The sequence below is a fragment of the Eucyclogobius newberryi genome, unplaced genomic scaffold, assembly GCF_026437365.1.
Source record: "Eucyclogobius newberryi isolate DKJ021-1_F unplaced genomic scaffold, fEucNew1.0.hap1 SCAF_3, whole genome shotgun sequence".
Classification (NCBI taxonomy): Eukaryota; Metazoa; Chordata; class Actinopteri; order Gobiiformes; family Gobiidae; genus Eucyclogobius; species Eucyclogobius newberryi.
Window position 1 is genome coordinate 11,199,973 of NW_027315945.1, and position 16,234 is coordinate 11,216,206.

At 37.3% G+C, this 16,234-nt stretch overlaps 1 protein-coding gene across 1 annotated transcript; it reads right to left on the reverse strand.

The window, feature by feature from the left end:
* Positions 1–6,610: 6,610 nt before the first annotated feature.
* On the reverse strand, positions 6,611–15,694 carry LOC140374434 (sodium channel regulatory subunit beta-1). The gene is made up of 5 exons (XM_072461326.1): positions 15,403–15,694; positions 14,412–14,578; positions 12,629–12,863; positions 10,955–11,117; positions 6,611–6,895 (listed from the first exon to the last, which is right to left on the reverse strand). Exons 1-5 carry the CDS (start codon positions 15,443–15,445, stop codon positions 6,862–6,864), a joined length of 642 nt encoding a protein of 213 aa, XP_072317427.1. The 5' UTR covers positions 15,446–15,694; the 3' UTR covers positions 6,611–6,861.
* Between the last annotated feature and the right edge of the window lie 540 nt (positions 15,695–16,234).

Below are 16,234 nucleotides of genomic sequence, written 5' to 3' on the forward strand. Positions count from 1 at the left end.
CTACATGGAGCAAAGTTGCTGAAGGCCTTTTTTCTTGATTCAATGTTGACTCGGTGCAACTGTAATATAAAGCTGTCCTGAGATTTCAATCTGAGAATTCTGGATCTGATATTCAGTAAACATGTTCAATAATCAGGCAAACTACCAATGAGAGGCAGTGCTGTTCTCTCTCATGAGCCAGTCTCATTCCTGAAGATCAAATCCTAAAATCAAAAAGTTAGCATCATATTCACAGATTTGGACTTCAGAGGTCAATAGCTTCTAAGCGCAAAAGTCTTTGCAGATCATACACATGCCAAAATACTCACATTTACACAGACAAGGTACTACAACCTGTTTTTTTTTTAAATCAGATGCGTATTTTGGGCGCAGTGAATTACACTGCTCCGAATTGGCAGCTCGAGTCGAGACGAGTAATTAGCTAAACCACCGTCATCAAAAAGCTAAACCAAAAATGGAAGCGTTTTATAGCTAAAATGGAGTCAAATAGAGCGATACAATTTGAATAACACAATAAATACACCATGATGGACACCACAGTAACCTTTATTTTTCCATATGGAGCTTTATTTGTGTTTTATAATTGGAATATGATGTAATGTGAACATTTTCAATAGCTTTTTAAATATTTGATGTAGGGTCACCAAATGCACAGCACATCATTAGTAATGACAATATCTATCTACTACAACCTTTAATTTACCCATCAGAAGCATACTACATTTGTTAATGATTAAATATGATGAATTATGGATATTAATCTTCAATAGCTTTTTATTATTTATTGTAGCGTCACCATATTCACAGCACTTATTAATAATGACATTATCTATCTACTCAGCCTTTCTTTTACCCATCAGAAGCTTAATACATGTTTTTATGATGAAATATGATGAATTATGGCTATCAATCTTCAATAACTTTTTTATTATTTGATGTAGGGTCACCATATTCACAACACTTATTATTAAATGACAATATCTTTGTAGACCGTAAAAGTTATCCAAAAATGTGGATAACTTTAGATGCCCCACTTGTTGCAAGGACATACACCGATTTTGAGGCCACTGGGCAAAACGCCCTAGGAGGAGTTAAAGATCGACGTGAGCAAAATTTGTTAGGGTTAGTGTTTTCGTTTCATAACCCTATGGCCATAGGGTTAGTCTGGGGGCGTGGTCACAATGATATATATATTTTGTCGTGAGGACATTTTTCAACGCAAAACAAAAGGTCCATGTAATTTGTTACATGGACCTTTTGTTTTGCGTTGAAAAATGTTTGTGAGCCAGTTTGTTACACTAGCACTTTACACTTTTCACTATTTGCACTTTAAATTACATTTCACTTTTATTGCACACAGCACTTTAAGCATCTATTAGCGCTTTAAAAAGATAATGGCACAAAATTGATTTTAAATAGCTATTGAAATAATGTCTCTTCTTATACCATTCTTAGATCTGGTGCACAGGGGCACTTTAATTGAAGCCGTCTGTCCTGGAGGGAAAAAGGAGACAAATTAAATTGTTAAATCAATTGGTTATGTGCAAGATGTAGTGCAATATTTGTTGAAGATGTTTAGGTGTTTGTGTTTCAATGTAGTTTGTTGTGTTTTTAGTGAAATACTCACTTCTTCTTGTTATGGAGACTGGAGAAGTCTGGAGACTTCTGGTAGCATAGAACTGATACTTCAAATGTCCTCCAGGGTCTGGCCCTGTTTGGTTTCACACTAGGGCACTGTTTTTAAAGACCGCAAGAAATGTGAATTGAATTAATGCAAATGTTATCCACTGTCCCTTTCCTGGAGCCCCTATTCCTTTGTTCCTTTGTACCTGCGCCATTTGCCTGTGAAGAATTGTAAATATCTCTACTTGAGGTGGGTCATGTGACCACCTGACTGACCTGTAACTTTTCGTGTGGGGTGGGTCATGTGACCATCTGTTATTTATAGAAGGGGACAAACTCAAGACGGGACAGACTTGGGACTTGAGGACTTGGGACAGACACACGTTGGGGAACAATGGAGCAGACGCGTGGACTCGGCCTTCCACGAGAATGGCCGACGTCCGCTCTAAGCAGAGTTTAGCTCTGATTCAACACATTTTACTTTCGAGACAAGACTCTGCTTCTTTGTTTTATCAAGAGATTTTCTCCACAACACTTTTTTATTATTATTTGTTGTTATTATTACAATTTGTATTTGTCTTTTTATCATTATATTTTTACTAAATATGTTTTGTCAATAACAAAATTATCAAAAATAATTTATACAAAAAGAAAAAAAAAGATGACAGATGTGGAGTTGGGTCAAATATGAATCCAAGGTTTCTGATCTGAGTGGAGGACGAGACTCGGGTGGATAAAGTGAAGTTCTGTGCGGAGGGAAGAATTTGGGACCAATGATTAATTTCAGGTTTATTACAGTCTAGTTTAAGAAAGTTGGAGGTCATCCAGAGAGGAAGTTGGTGAAGGAGGGGGTGGCAGGGGTGATGGTTTTAGTGGAGAGATAAAGTTTGGAGTGCATGTTGGTGGATGATGTGACCAAGGGGTAATGTAAAGAATGAAAAGGAGGATACCAAGCACCGACCCTTGAGGGACTCGTGGGTGACCGGAATGGTGTGGGATGAGCAGTTGTAGTGTAGTGGGATATAGTTGAGAGGTAAGAAGTGAACCAGGAGTTTATAGTCTTTGATGAGGGGAGAGCAGTTGTTGTGCAGCAGTTTTACCGCCGAGCCATGCAGCATCGTAGGGGGCCTATCTTAAAGAGGAAGACATTTCATGCCAAATCAACTTGAATTAGCTTTTATTCTTGACACAACTTTCTGTTCTGTACAATGGATCCTGTATTGTCCTGCATCAGGGGCTTGAGTGCTCAGAAATGTCCTGCTTTCACCAACCCCTTTAGCCCGCCCACAACCCTATACTCATTTGTGATTATTTGTATAATGAAGATTCCGAGTGATACATCTATTGTTCTAAACTGTCACGTAGCCACTCATTTCTTTTTCTTTTTCGTTTGCAACAGGGAGAGCGGAGATGTTAGATGTAGATGTTACATAGTCCTAAACATGTACTCCAGCATAGTCTACCCATTTGGTCAAAAATATAATTTCAAATTAAGTCAGAATATATATATACATAATATATATATATATATATATAATTCTATTTTTTTTTCAAATATTGGTTATAATTGCAGTGCAGTTTGTGTCATCCATTAAAAATGAAAATCTGCTGCATGTTACGGAAAATGAAGAGGCAGTGCTTATCAGTTCTGCAATTGTCAACGGACCTGTTAAAGTCAAGTGTTACTGAGAAGTTTTAGATCAGCGTTGCAGTTTACAATGAACAAAATATACAATTATTCTCTTATGTTATAGTTGCACCAACATATGTCTTGCATTTGTCTTCTTAAAATCCAGATTTGGGCACATTTATTAGTTATACAAGAGGGTTAAAGTTATTTTTTTTAATTCGACTCAAACTGTTTTACAGTCAAAATCTGCCGTTTCTCGACATGCAAATCTGTCCCATCTCCCTGGTTTAATAAGTGTGATGGGAATTTTCTTTTTTTGATGTTTCTTACAAAAAAAATATTGATAATACAACATTAGCTCCTATTCTGTAATCTGGAAACAACCAAGTGTTTTCATCCTTGAATATGTTCTTGAATTGCAGGGTTGCAGATGATGGTGGAGTCGTTGTTTGCGCTGTTTCCCCCGGTTACCTCTCTAAGAAACTGAGCCACAGCCCAGGTTGGACTCATCACCTTGGACCAGTCGAAGGCAATGTATTGATGATAAGGGTCATTGGAATTCTCCAGCTTTTTCGAGCGAATGTAGCTGAGCATGATTCCAAAAGTGAAGAAGCTGAACATGCCAACGATGACAAGAATGTACATGAAGCCTGAAGACTGCTCTCTCTCTGTGGCCTGGTGGTGCAAGGCCTGATGGGTAGTGTAGTTCCTGGGTTGGTTTGAGGTCTGCATGCTCGTGTTGTTCAGGCAATGCTGCAGAAAGGACAGCAAAAAGGACTGCAGTTCTGTGCTGTTGATGGATGATATAATTGGCGACATCTGGTGGATTTAAAAAGAACTGCAAAAGAAAAAAGTTAATTAAATTAGAGGGAAACAAATCCCATATTGTATAAAATACAACACATGTTGACTGTGTGTTGAATATTATTTTTTTTTAAAAAACACAATATTTAACTGATCCCTAACCCCATATGTCACTTCCAGAACTCCCTCCTGCTCTCAGGCAAATAACTCACCTTTCAAGAAAAAACTGATCATGTTTTGTATTGATTTAATCAATTTGCTCTAGGAAGCACTTTGGATTTTTTTTTAGGAAAGGTATTATACAAATAAAGATAATGTATTCCTATGATTTTGATTATGATTATTATTATTATGTTTATACTTTTGCTGCAACAAGATATTTTCAAGTAACCAGTTTAGACTGATGTTGGTAAGGCAGGTGGATAATATATCCACATTTAGATAATGTTGTTTTAACATCGTGTCAAACATTTTATATCAACTGCTGTATGGTTCATGCTCCAAAGAGCGTTGATTAAAAATACAAATAAAAAAAAGTTATGTTGTAAACTTTCAGTCCAATAAGGGTATAAGATGACATGAGAATTAAACCTCAATAAGTTTGAAGACATGTTTTAACACATGTCTGTTCAGATTGACACAATAATATCAGACATCATCATTATTGGGATGCTTTCAAAGTTTTGCAAGGTATTCATTTTTGTCAATATTGCCCACTCCTAGTCTGATCTCCTAAAATTAACTCACAAGTTTTGAATAGGTAAAGTATTTGTTGAAAATATGCTGCATTTTTATTGTAAGTGAATGTAGACTGTATTTTCATATGTTGTGAGTAGTGTAGCATTTAAAGGCAATAACCTTTTTTTTTCTAATCAATTATGTCTTCTGTCAAACCTAGAAGCCACTTTGGTGAAACCCAAAAATATACAAATGTCTTTGCCTATATTCTATGAAAATTAAGACAAATTGCTTCCAATTAATCAAAATACATATGCTAATTTGATATGTGCTGTTCAAAACATGCATTAGACATATAGAAGTTTTAAATAACAACTTATGAAGTAATGCATTTTAGTAATTCTTTCTGAATAAAAGATAAACTACTTACAAATCTCTGGAAAAGCGATCAATCCATCCATAACATTGCAAAGTCGACCATTGTATCCTTTTATATTTTGCGCTTCTTTTTCAGGTCCTTAAAATCACAGTGTCTCGTCCGTCTAGGCTATATCTTCACCATGTCAACACTTTTAATGAAACAAGCAGGTCACAAGGCAAGGTCGAAAGAACACAACCAAATGTAGCATGATGTGGGCGGGAAGGGGAACTTTTTCATTAAGCGGCAAAGACAAAGCAGCTTTCAGACTCAAGGTAGTGTGGACGGATTGGAACACGCCAAGTCAAGATTTAGTTACAACACTATAACCTCTAAATGTCCCTAAAATTTGTTATTGAAGAGGTTTTTTTTTTCTCCATCTACATTAAACAAATCAAAACCCAGAAACCACAGCTTTTAATGTTAAATGTGATCATACAGAGATGAGCAGTACTTACATTTACTTGAGTAGTTTTCAGACACCATAATTTTACTCCTACACAGTGGTGGAAAGTAACAAAGTACAAAAGTAAAAGTACCGTCTTCTAGTACAATTGTTCAGTATCTTTACTTTTTTTTTTAAATGTTTTTATAGTCGATATGTTTTACTCTATTTCATTACATTTTAGAGCAGATTTATATTTGAAGTATTTTTTAGACCTGCTGAAATTATTATTATTTTTATTTTATTTTTTCTCAGCACGTTTATGGAGACATTTTGCCTACATTTTAGTTCAAGTCCAATTTTTAACAAACAAAACACTGTAAAGATAAAAATTGCCAGGAACAACTCTTTCTCTTTCAATTCTCAAAATCTGTGTGAATTAGACATTACTGTTTACTGTTAAAGTAGATTTTTAAAGATGTACTTCAATACTTTTACTTCAGTAGATTTTTTTAATGTGATGCTTTTACATTATTATAGAGGTTTTTTTTTTCCTTTTACTTCTAGTACTTTTTCCGCCACTGGAACATATTTGACGGTGTAACAGTACTATTTATTACTCGAGTAAAGGCCTAAGTTATTCTTCCCTCTGTAATCAAGTCTGCAAGTGACAAAAGCTTTATGTTGGCAATATTAAAAAAAAATTTGAACATTATTGGTTCTTGTACAGCTGCTTCAGATATGATTTTGTTTTTCTCATTTTTGTGTTGATTGATTGAAAACACCAGATTATGTGCATTCATGTTTTGTCCTGTCACTTACAATAAATCAGATGTTACTCATGTGGTTCCTGTAATACTTATTTGTTGAGTTATTTCCTGGACCATTACTTTGTTCTTACTTGAGTACAATTTTTACCACCTCTGCAAATGAATAGACTTAAAGCCATCATCTTGAGGAGTCTTGGGATTTTGGCAAGTTTAGTGAATGTTTAATGACACAAAATCATGAGAAAAATGTGATGTATGTTTTATTGAGTGTAATTTTATATACAAAATCAAATGCATTTGTTGAGATACTGTAGACAGAAACAAACTATGAGGCAAATCTTTAAAAAAAAAAAAAAAATTACAATTCAATACAAATATTAAAATTTTCCTATCTGTCTTATGTAACAAATCATGATGATTCCACCTCTATAAGTCAGTTGGTGGTGTTGAATCCCACAGATACAGTAAACAATAAGTGAGATGTACACATGTTCTAAGCCGTCATGAAGTGTACAGCACAAGAGGACGTCTCTGATTTCACTCACAGATAGAGTTACTCCAGCTGCACGTCTTTAGATTCCAAGAGCCTGCAAAGTCAAAACATACATCTTAATTCCTTATTTATACAAAATATGGCGAGATTAGACACTTTAATACTAATTCATTCTGTATTTTTTATTTTTTTTACCAACATGTTTTATTATTGTAATATTTTATGAATGGTTTCAGTTTCCGGTATATATAACATATGTGACATTTACTATTAAACTTTTTTAATGGATGAGGATGTAGTTCAAAGCCAATCATACTCAGTTTTTGTATATTTCATTAATTAAACACATTCAGTCCCAAGTTTTGTAATTCTTTTCAATTTACATTAAAAACACAATCGTGAGACTGAACCATGCATGCATTAGAAAACAGCATTCATTTTTTTGTTTTTTGTTTTTACTTTTGCATCCAAAAGGTGTTTCAAAATTAACTGTTAATAATTCACAGCAACTAAATTATTTATAACAATTGATTTATTTCAATATTTGAAGTGCCACTCAATATAACAACACATGAACGTGACATCAGACATTCTACCTGCTTGATGACAAAGGAATATTTAAGGCCATTTCAATGTCATTTCAAACTGACACTCGAGGTCTAAAGAATAAAGAATAAAGAATAAAGTGGATGGCGGTAAATGCACCTTTGCAGTTGGCTGCCAGCCGCCATTAAAGCAGCAGCAACAACAACAACAACAACAACAACAACAACAACAACAACAACAACAACAACAACAACAACAACAACTTTTCTCTCTCCTTCTCTCTTTTTTAATTGAATTTCTTTTTTTTTATGGTATAGCGTAAAACACATACTTTGAAGATATACTACTATAGAAGACGTACATCTACAGAAGACGTACAACTACTGAAGACGTACAACTACTGAAGACGTACATCTACAGAAGACGTACAACTACAGAAGACGTACAACTACAGAAGACGTGCAACTACTGAAGACGTACATCTACAGAAGACGTACATCTACAGAAGACGTACAACTACAGAAGATGTACATCTACAGAAGGCGTACAACTACTTAATACGTACATCTACAGAAGAAGTACAACTACAGAAGACGTACAACTACAGAAGACGTACAACTACAGAAGACGTACATCTACAGAAGACGTACAACTACTGAAGACGTACATCTACAGAAGACGTACAACTACAGAAGACGTACAACTACAGAAGACGTACATCTACAGAAGACGTACATCTACAGAAGACGTACATCTACAGAAGACGTACAACTACTGAAGACGTACATCTACAGAAGACGTACATCTACAGAAGACGTACATCTACAGAAGACGTACATCTACAGAAGACGTACATCTACAGAAGACGTACAACTACAGAAGACGTACATCTACAGAAGACGTACATCTACAGAAGACGTACATCTACAGAAGACGTACAACTACAGAAGACGTACAACTACAGAAGACGTACATCTACAGAAGACTTACAACTACAGAAGACGTACAACTACAGAAGACGTACATCTACAGAAGACGTACATCTACAGAAGACTTACAACTACAGAAGACGTACAACTACAGAAGACGTACAACTACAGAAGACGTACATCTACAGAAGACGTACATCTACAGAAGACATCTACAGAAGACGTACAACTACAGAAGACGTACAACTACAGAAGAGGTACATATACAGAAGACGTACAACTACAGAAGACATACAACTACAGAAGACTTACAACTACAGAAGACGTACAACTATAGAAGATGTACAACTACAGAAGACGTACATCTACTGAAGACGTACATCTACAGAAGACTTACAACTACAGAAGACTTACAACTACAGAAGACATACATCTACAGAAGACTTACAACTACAGAAGACGTACAACTACAGAAGACGTACATCTACAGAAGACGTACATCCACAGAAGACGTACAACTACAGAAGACGTACAACTACAGAAGACGTACATCTACAGAAGACGTACATCCACAGAAGACGTACAACTACAGAAGACGTACACCTACTGAAGACTTACAACTACAGAAGACGTACATCTACAGAAGACGTACATCCACAGAAGACGTACAACTACAGAAGACGTACATCCACAGAAGACGTACAACTACAGTGTGTGGTGATAAGTGCACCTTTGCAGTTGGCCGCCAGCTGCCAGTACAAGCAACAACAAAAACAAGAACCGTACATGCAGCAACTGAAGTGCGAAGCAAGTATGTTCCTGAAGACAAGCAGAGACTGTTCCCTGAGGAGTTTCAATCGTTCACAAAGCCAGGAGAGGTGGACCTGAAGATGAAGAACATGCATGCAAAAATAATGGGCTCGACAGACAACCTTTTGCACAAAATGGATGTTGAGGAAGACAATTAGACCAAAATGCGGGAGGGAAATGAAAACCTTAAACGGCAGCTCAAAAGTCGTGAGCAAGTGGGACAAGAACAACACAAGATGCCGATGGACAGACAGGCCAGAAAAATCCAGATGCTAAAAACCAAACTGAAGAAAGTGAAAGTATCAAGGAGCGTGACCACATGCAATGCCAGATTAAGAGCAAAGGTGGTGACATAGAGGCCTTGAAAAACAGGTCGCTGAATTAAAAGAAATGATGGATCAGCTCAAGGAGAATTATAAATCCAGATCAAAAGAGTGGGAGCGACAAAAAAAAGCACACAAAGGATCTGAATGCTTCGCTGCAGGAGATAAAGATAAAAACACAGAACTGGAGCTGGCGTTACTAAGAAAGAGATGCTGTGTCTACTCAATGGCAAAGATGGTAGAAGAAGCTTGATGGGAAGCTCCTGATTGTTCAGCAGCTTGACACTACGGAGAAAAAAAAATGGATGATGAAATATATGCGTTCGCGGTGCCATCATACAGCCGGGACTTCCCCATAGCGGCCATTTTAAAAGGGGCACGCGATATATAAAAACCAACACGACTGCATCCTTTTCTGCGGCATAATGAGCTACGAATACTTTGATTCTTTAGACGCAAACTAAGGTACACGACAAAGCTATCATTCCTTGGTCAGTCAACAGAGCAATGTCCTAACAGAACGCAGGTTTTTGGCATTTTGGCCTCATATTTCCTGGATTTCGTATGTAGTAGACGTGCTGTTGGCGGACTCGGTTGCCACTGCACAAGTTCCCGGATGTGTGAACGCATGTATAGAGATATCCATGGAGCGGGAGAAGGAAATAAACTTGGCGTTGAAACAGGATGAACTTAACACTGAAGAGAACATCATCCAAGACCTGAGGGAGAGAGTGAGCCGCCTGGAACAGGAATATGCCACAGATGTTACAAAGCTAGGATGAAGGAGGAGAAGGCGGCCATTTTAAAGAAGTCAGAGGAGTTGACGGAAGCTTTGAGGTAACCGGAAGAACAGCGCCGCCTGCTGGAGGAGGTGGTTAACACTCTGGAGCATGAGCTAAAGAAGAAGCGGGGAAAGCTGTACAGGAGGCTGTTCTGCCACTGTATACTTGCCTGACCAGCCATTCCCAACACATTTTGACAGACTACTTTACAAAACCTGAGGGTCTGGGATCCAACCCAGTCGCGCCAATTCCCAAAGGGAGTGATTGACAGGCGACATACACCTATCAGACAAACGCATTGTGTCCAAACAAACATGGTGGATTACGAGGAAAGAAAAAAAATAACAGACTGAGAAACGTTGCTGACTTCTGCTGAGTCAACAAGCGACGCACTAAGCTCTGTAAATCTGAGGTAAATGAAGTTATATATTTTGTTCTGAATGTTCCGAAAATATTTGAGAGACGTCTTCTGCATTTGAGAGACACGTGACACAAAGTTTTCCACATTTGAGAGACACGTGACACAAATTAGCAGCGGTGGTTGGACCGGTAAATGCTGGAAAGTTTTTTTTGACGCCTCCTAATGGTCCGATTCCAGACCGAGACGCATTTGAACAGAATGTGGGCGGGGCTGGCGGGTCAGGCAAGCTGTATACAGAAACTTTATGCCACCTTATGATACATATGTACACAATTACTTAACTCTTTTGCCTTATTTGAATGCTAGTATTTATTTTGTTCAGGCCTCAAAGCATGTACTCACGCCTGCTCCTGGGCCTTGCGCTCTTTCTTTGCCTCTCGACGCTCGTGGTCCGCTGAGATCTTCTTGTAACAATACACCAGGACCACGATGAGCCACAGCTGCAGAACCACGATCAGCACGAACATCATGATCTCTGATATCACCGCCGTCAGCTCTCGATTGGCTGTAAAAAACACAGCACAAACATAATTAGAGTGAGTAAACGGGCAAAGAATGGGTCTGTACATTCAGCTATTGTGTACCCAGAGTCAAGGTTTCAGTACATGCAGCTGGCGGGCCACGAAAATGACGTTTGGACTACAGCTGCATGATTGTAATTCAAATTGTTATTAGGTGTCGATTTCAAAATGACCTTCAAAACCGTTTGGATGAAAATGTACGTTTACATAAATAGTCGAAGCATTGCAGGGTAAGACAACACACAAACACTGGTCTGACAGAGGAAGACACAGCTGCCCTGGGGGAGAACGGTGGGAGAAGGGTGCTGCAGAACAACACAAGTATGACACAGTATGCCATGGTCAGAGCTGGGACAGAACTGTCAATTTCAGGCTTTTATGTGAATACTGAGCCACTGCAATTAACCTGCTGTGCAATAATCATTAACATACTCTGATTATTATAGTTCACTGTCCTCAAATTAAGTGACTTTGAAATGGCGATACCTTGGCAAAATGTCTTCGCTCTTAAATCATTCGACTTTAAAATAATTTCCTTTTGCTATAACAATGAATATAGATTGATTAAAGAAAGTCTGGGAGTGCTCACTGTATCTCAAGAGTTAAAGGTGAAGACAACCTAAAAGGGGCTCTTCAGGGGCAAAAAAGCAGTTCATGAAGAAACAAAAGAAAGATCAGTAATGCGCTGAAGACGACTTTTGAACTTTTGACTTTTTTAAATTAAACTTTCAATATAGCAAAGACTTATAGCAGACGTACCTCTGAGCTTTTTATTTTCTTCATCGATTGAAAGAAATTAGGATGCAATGTAGACTAAAAGACAATAAAAAATTACAAATTAAAACAAAATATTATTATTTTTGGAATGGTGAAATGACCAATAGCTCCACACCAGGGACCTCTTTATGAACCACAGCCCATTGACCCCACCGTTCTAAAATATTTGTCAGATTTACATGGTTCAAGTTAGAAAGATTGTTTGAAAAAGTGCTGCTTTCTGGAATTGCTTGATGCACATAATCACATGCTTTGCTCACTGGAGCTTATGGAGCAATGAAATCAATCTTTACAGTAAGATATTTACCTTATCAGTGTAATATGCAAAGTGTGTGTTGTGTTTCATGTGTGCTATTGCTGGGTTTCAGATGACATCATAACATTAGCCCACCATTTTGAGCTCTAAGTTCCGGTTACTAATAGAAACGATCAGGCTCAACATTTGTGAATTTTGAATATTTAAAATTAGTATACAATGTGATCAGTTCATTGGTTTCTGCTTCCTGTTTATAGGCACCATTTTGAGGACTTTTGACCATTTAAAAGACATATTTAGTTTGATATTTTTAAGTGCTATGGCAACGTTGTGGTAGTGACTTCTCTGGGAACACGACATCGTCCCGTTCTTGGATCTGAAAACCACCAATACTGTACTTGATGAGCCACACTTCCCACCGCGTCTGCTAGAGATACATTATTATGAAGGAGCTCCTCTGACCTACAGCCACCACAGCGAGCTCCACCTCCTTCTCCACCGTGACCTCCTCGTTCTTCCCGGGGAGGTGGAGCGTGCGGTGGAAGGTGCACAGGTACGTCCCTGTGTCGTTGAAGGTCACATTGCTCAGGTAGATGGCTCCGATCTGGATGTCCTCGTGCTGGGTGCCGCGCCACTCCAGGCGCCCGCTGAAGTCTTCAAGGAGGATGTCGGAGGTCGGGTGTTCATAGTGGAAGATCTGGGACGGCAAAATGTCTTATAAGATAAAGAATATTACAATGTTCTACACAGAATAAAAGACCAATAAGAACAAAACTAGTACAAAACACAATATAAATGATTCAAAAGACAAAATTAAATGAATAAATATCAAATTATGAATGTGGAAATGCCAACATATAATGGTATAATGTAGGTATAATTAGAGGCCTGTGCATGCGCTCTGAGGACCGCACAACCTCAAACCCATGGATCTATGCTCAAACCACGCTGACTAACCCTGTGTGGGAATCAGGGATGTTTGTAGGTTTTGCCCTATTTGCGCATGTTCAGAGTGACTTCGAAACTATCTTTAAAGACAAATAGCATTTTGCACAATTTCCAATCTCCCAATTAGCATTTTGGCTGCTTCCTTATACATCAGGTACCCATAAGCCATCACTGATCTCATCAAAGCATTGTATATGTTTTTAAGAGCAGCTCTATCCGCCCCCCATTCACATCCTGACAAACACCTCATTATATTAACCACTTTTTTTATATTCCATGAATCTACTTAACCACTCTATTTTTTCCCAGTACATTTTAAATTCAATCTCCTCCCTCTTTCCTACTAAAAACCACAGAGAACTTAAATCCACAGGTGTACGACCAGTTTTCAACAGCTTTTATTGCTCTGGATTTTATTATGCACAAACCTTAGATTCTTTCCTCTTTTCCATCTTTCTTTGTAGCTCAGGCTCTGTTCATGTTTCTAATGATTAGATGTTGGTTTGAAATACATTTTAAAGCGCTAACGTGTGTAATGAATTAATCAGTGAAGGGAGCCTATTTTATTTAGCTCAGTAGGATAGGCATTTGCCCTTCACATGGGACACTTTGAATCCCATGCTTGTTCATTTTTTTTTCACTTTTTCGTGCAAATGTTAACACCCCAAGTCTGCTTGCCCATCCATAAAAGTCACCGCACACTACATATTCTTTGATTAAACTTAGTGATGGGAGACGAGACAATTCCCATAAGATGATGAGATTTTGACATTATTTTTGATAAATTGTGTGGTTCAGTTCATATTTTTAATTTAATATTTTTCTTTTAATATTTTTTCCAAATAAAAACACATCACAAGATCTTTCTACACGGCTGTGCAAAAACAAACTTGTGGAAAGAGATCTTGTCCAAATCCAAAAAATTAAAAACGACTGTATATTTGAGAATTACATATGACTGATCTTGATTCAAATTAAAAATATTTAAAAACATAGACAAATATTAATTGCCTAGCACTAACACAAAGAATTTAGTATTTAATTGAAAACTACTGCTACTACGACTACTACGACTACTACTACTACTACTACTCTACTACTACTACTACTACTACTACTACTACTACTACTAACTACTACTACTACTACTACTACTAACTACTACTACTACTACATTTGGACAATTCAAGGATGTTTTCATGACAATATGAAAGCTTGGCAAATTATATTGAAATTAGTTTTAGTTGTTAGATAACTACATACATTATAGAATATAGCAAAAAGCAGTTGTACTCACGTGCCTGTACTCTTGTTCTCCTAAGGGTCTGAAGTGCCAGTCCACAGTGGTCCAGGCTGAAACCTCCGCTCTCCTCTTACAGGAGATGCAGCCCAGGAGGAAGTTCTGCCCGGCCACAGCTTCAGTCATAGAGTCCACCTCAGCACAGGCGCCCAGGGCGTGGGGCACTACACTCAGGGACACAGCATGTGAGGAAATAGGAGCTAAGTACCAACTTCTGCTTCTGATCCTGCTGTTGCTTGAGTGAGTCATATTGACAAAAAATAATCCCTTTATTTTGTCATCTCAATAAAGATATGTTTTAGCAATGCATCAGATCTGTGCTAAAATGTGCCTTTAAATGTCTTGGTTGAGGTTGTCCAAATGACTACAACTGATCCATATTCTACAGCTTTATAGCCTTGTTTGGAAAATACACTACAAACTAATTTTGCATGTTTCCTACACAATTGCAGTATTATAATTTTTTGGATATACTGAGCATAATGTTTAGGGTAAAAGATGTTCCAAAAAGAGCCGATTAGAAATATAAATTAATAAGTTATAGTGATATTTCGGCACGTCTCGTTTTACAGGCATTTCAAATTTGTCTGATAATCAAATCTCAACAAATATGTTTAAAGACCCATTTTAACACATTTCTGTTGGATTGACATAATACTGTCTGAGATACTCCAAACAAATTGATATTAAGATATAATTTTTTGTCAATATCGTCCACCCCATTACTACTATTATAGTTCTATCTTTTAGTTTATTTAATATGCCATTAAAAAGGAACAAATCCCATTACTAAATACAAAATTTTTACCCAATTATATTATTAATATCCAACAAAAAGTATTTACTGGTTAATTGATGTGCTTTGGCATTGACAAACTTCTTAAATATACAACAACAACAACTGTATTTTGTAGGTCGAAGATACAAGTTTACACACATTTTAGTATCTATATATAAGCAAATCAACTTTTCAAGATGGAAAACTCACCAAACAAACTGAGCACGACTAGGAGAGGAAGCCTGCATATCATCTTGGTCAAATCTGCTGTCAATTACATTACTGCCAATACAATCCTTCTTTCTGGAGAGGGCCAGTGTCAGTCCAGTTTGTTGACCTGCGCGCTGTAGTTTTTGGTCCCCGTGTGATCTAGTCTGACTATAAGTTGGCTAAATTTAGAGTGTGTGAACTGGAAGAGACGCAGCAAGTGTCCAGAGCAAGCAAGAAATCTGAGAATCTGAGATATGATCCACAACAGCGAGGGACAACACTTACGCTACTCGCTTCACTCATTTTACTGACCAAACCCAATCCATTAAGACAAATCCTACTTTTTGTTTTATTGCTGATTTAAAAGAGGTTATTCTTGGTATAGTATCAGGTTTACTGTTCATTACCATAGCCAGTAGGTCTCTCATGCAAAGTCATTTCTGGCATGTTTTGTCAGGCAAATGTCTGGGCAGGTGGACCATACACACTGATTTCATTACACCAGCATACATCAATACTATAGAAGATAGAAAAAAGTAATATTACAAATATTAAAATTCAAACAAATTCATTCAGGTTTTTTTCCCCTTAACAAGCCATATCTATGCATATTTATCAGTAAATGATCATTTACCATTAAATAACCCAATTAGAATGCTTTTCTTTTAATGATCCAGGCACTCTTTAATTTACTTTTTCTCTTGGAATTATAAAAAGTATGACTGTGTAGCTTTAATTGACATGGCTAATGCTGGGATCAGGAGTTTGGAGTCGCTAACAATGCTAACAATGTCTCTTCTCACTAAGGATGTGACATATCAAATGTTAGTGT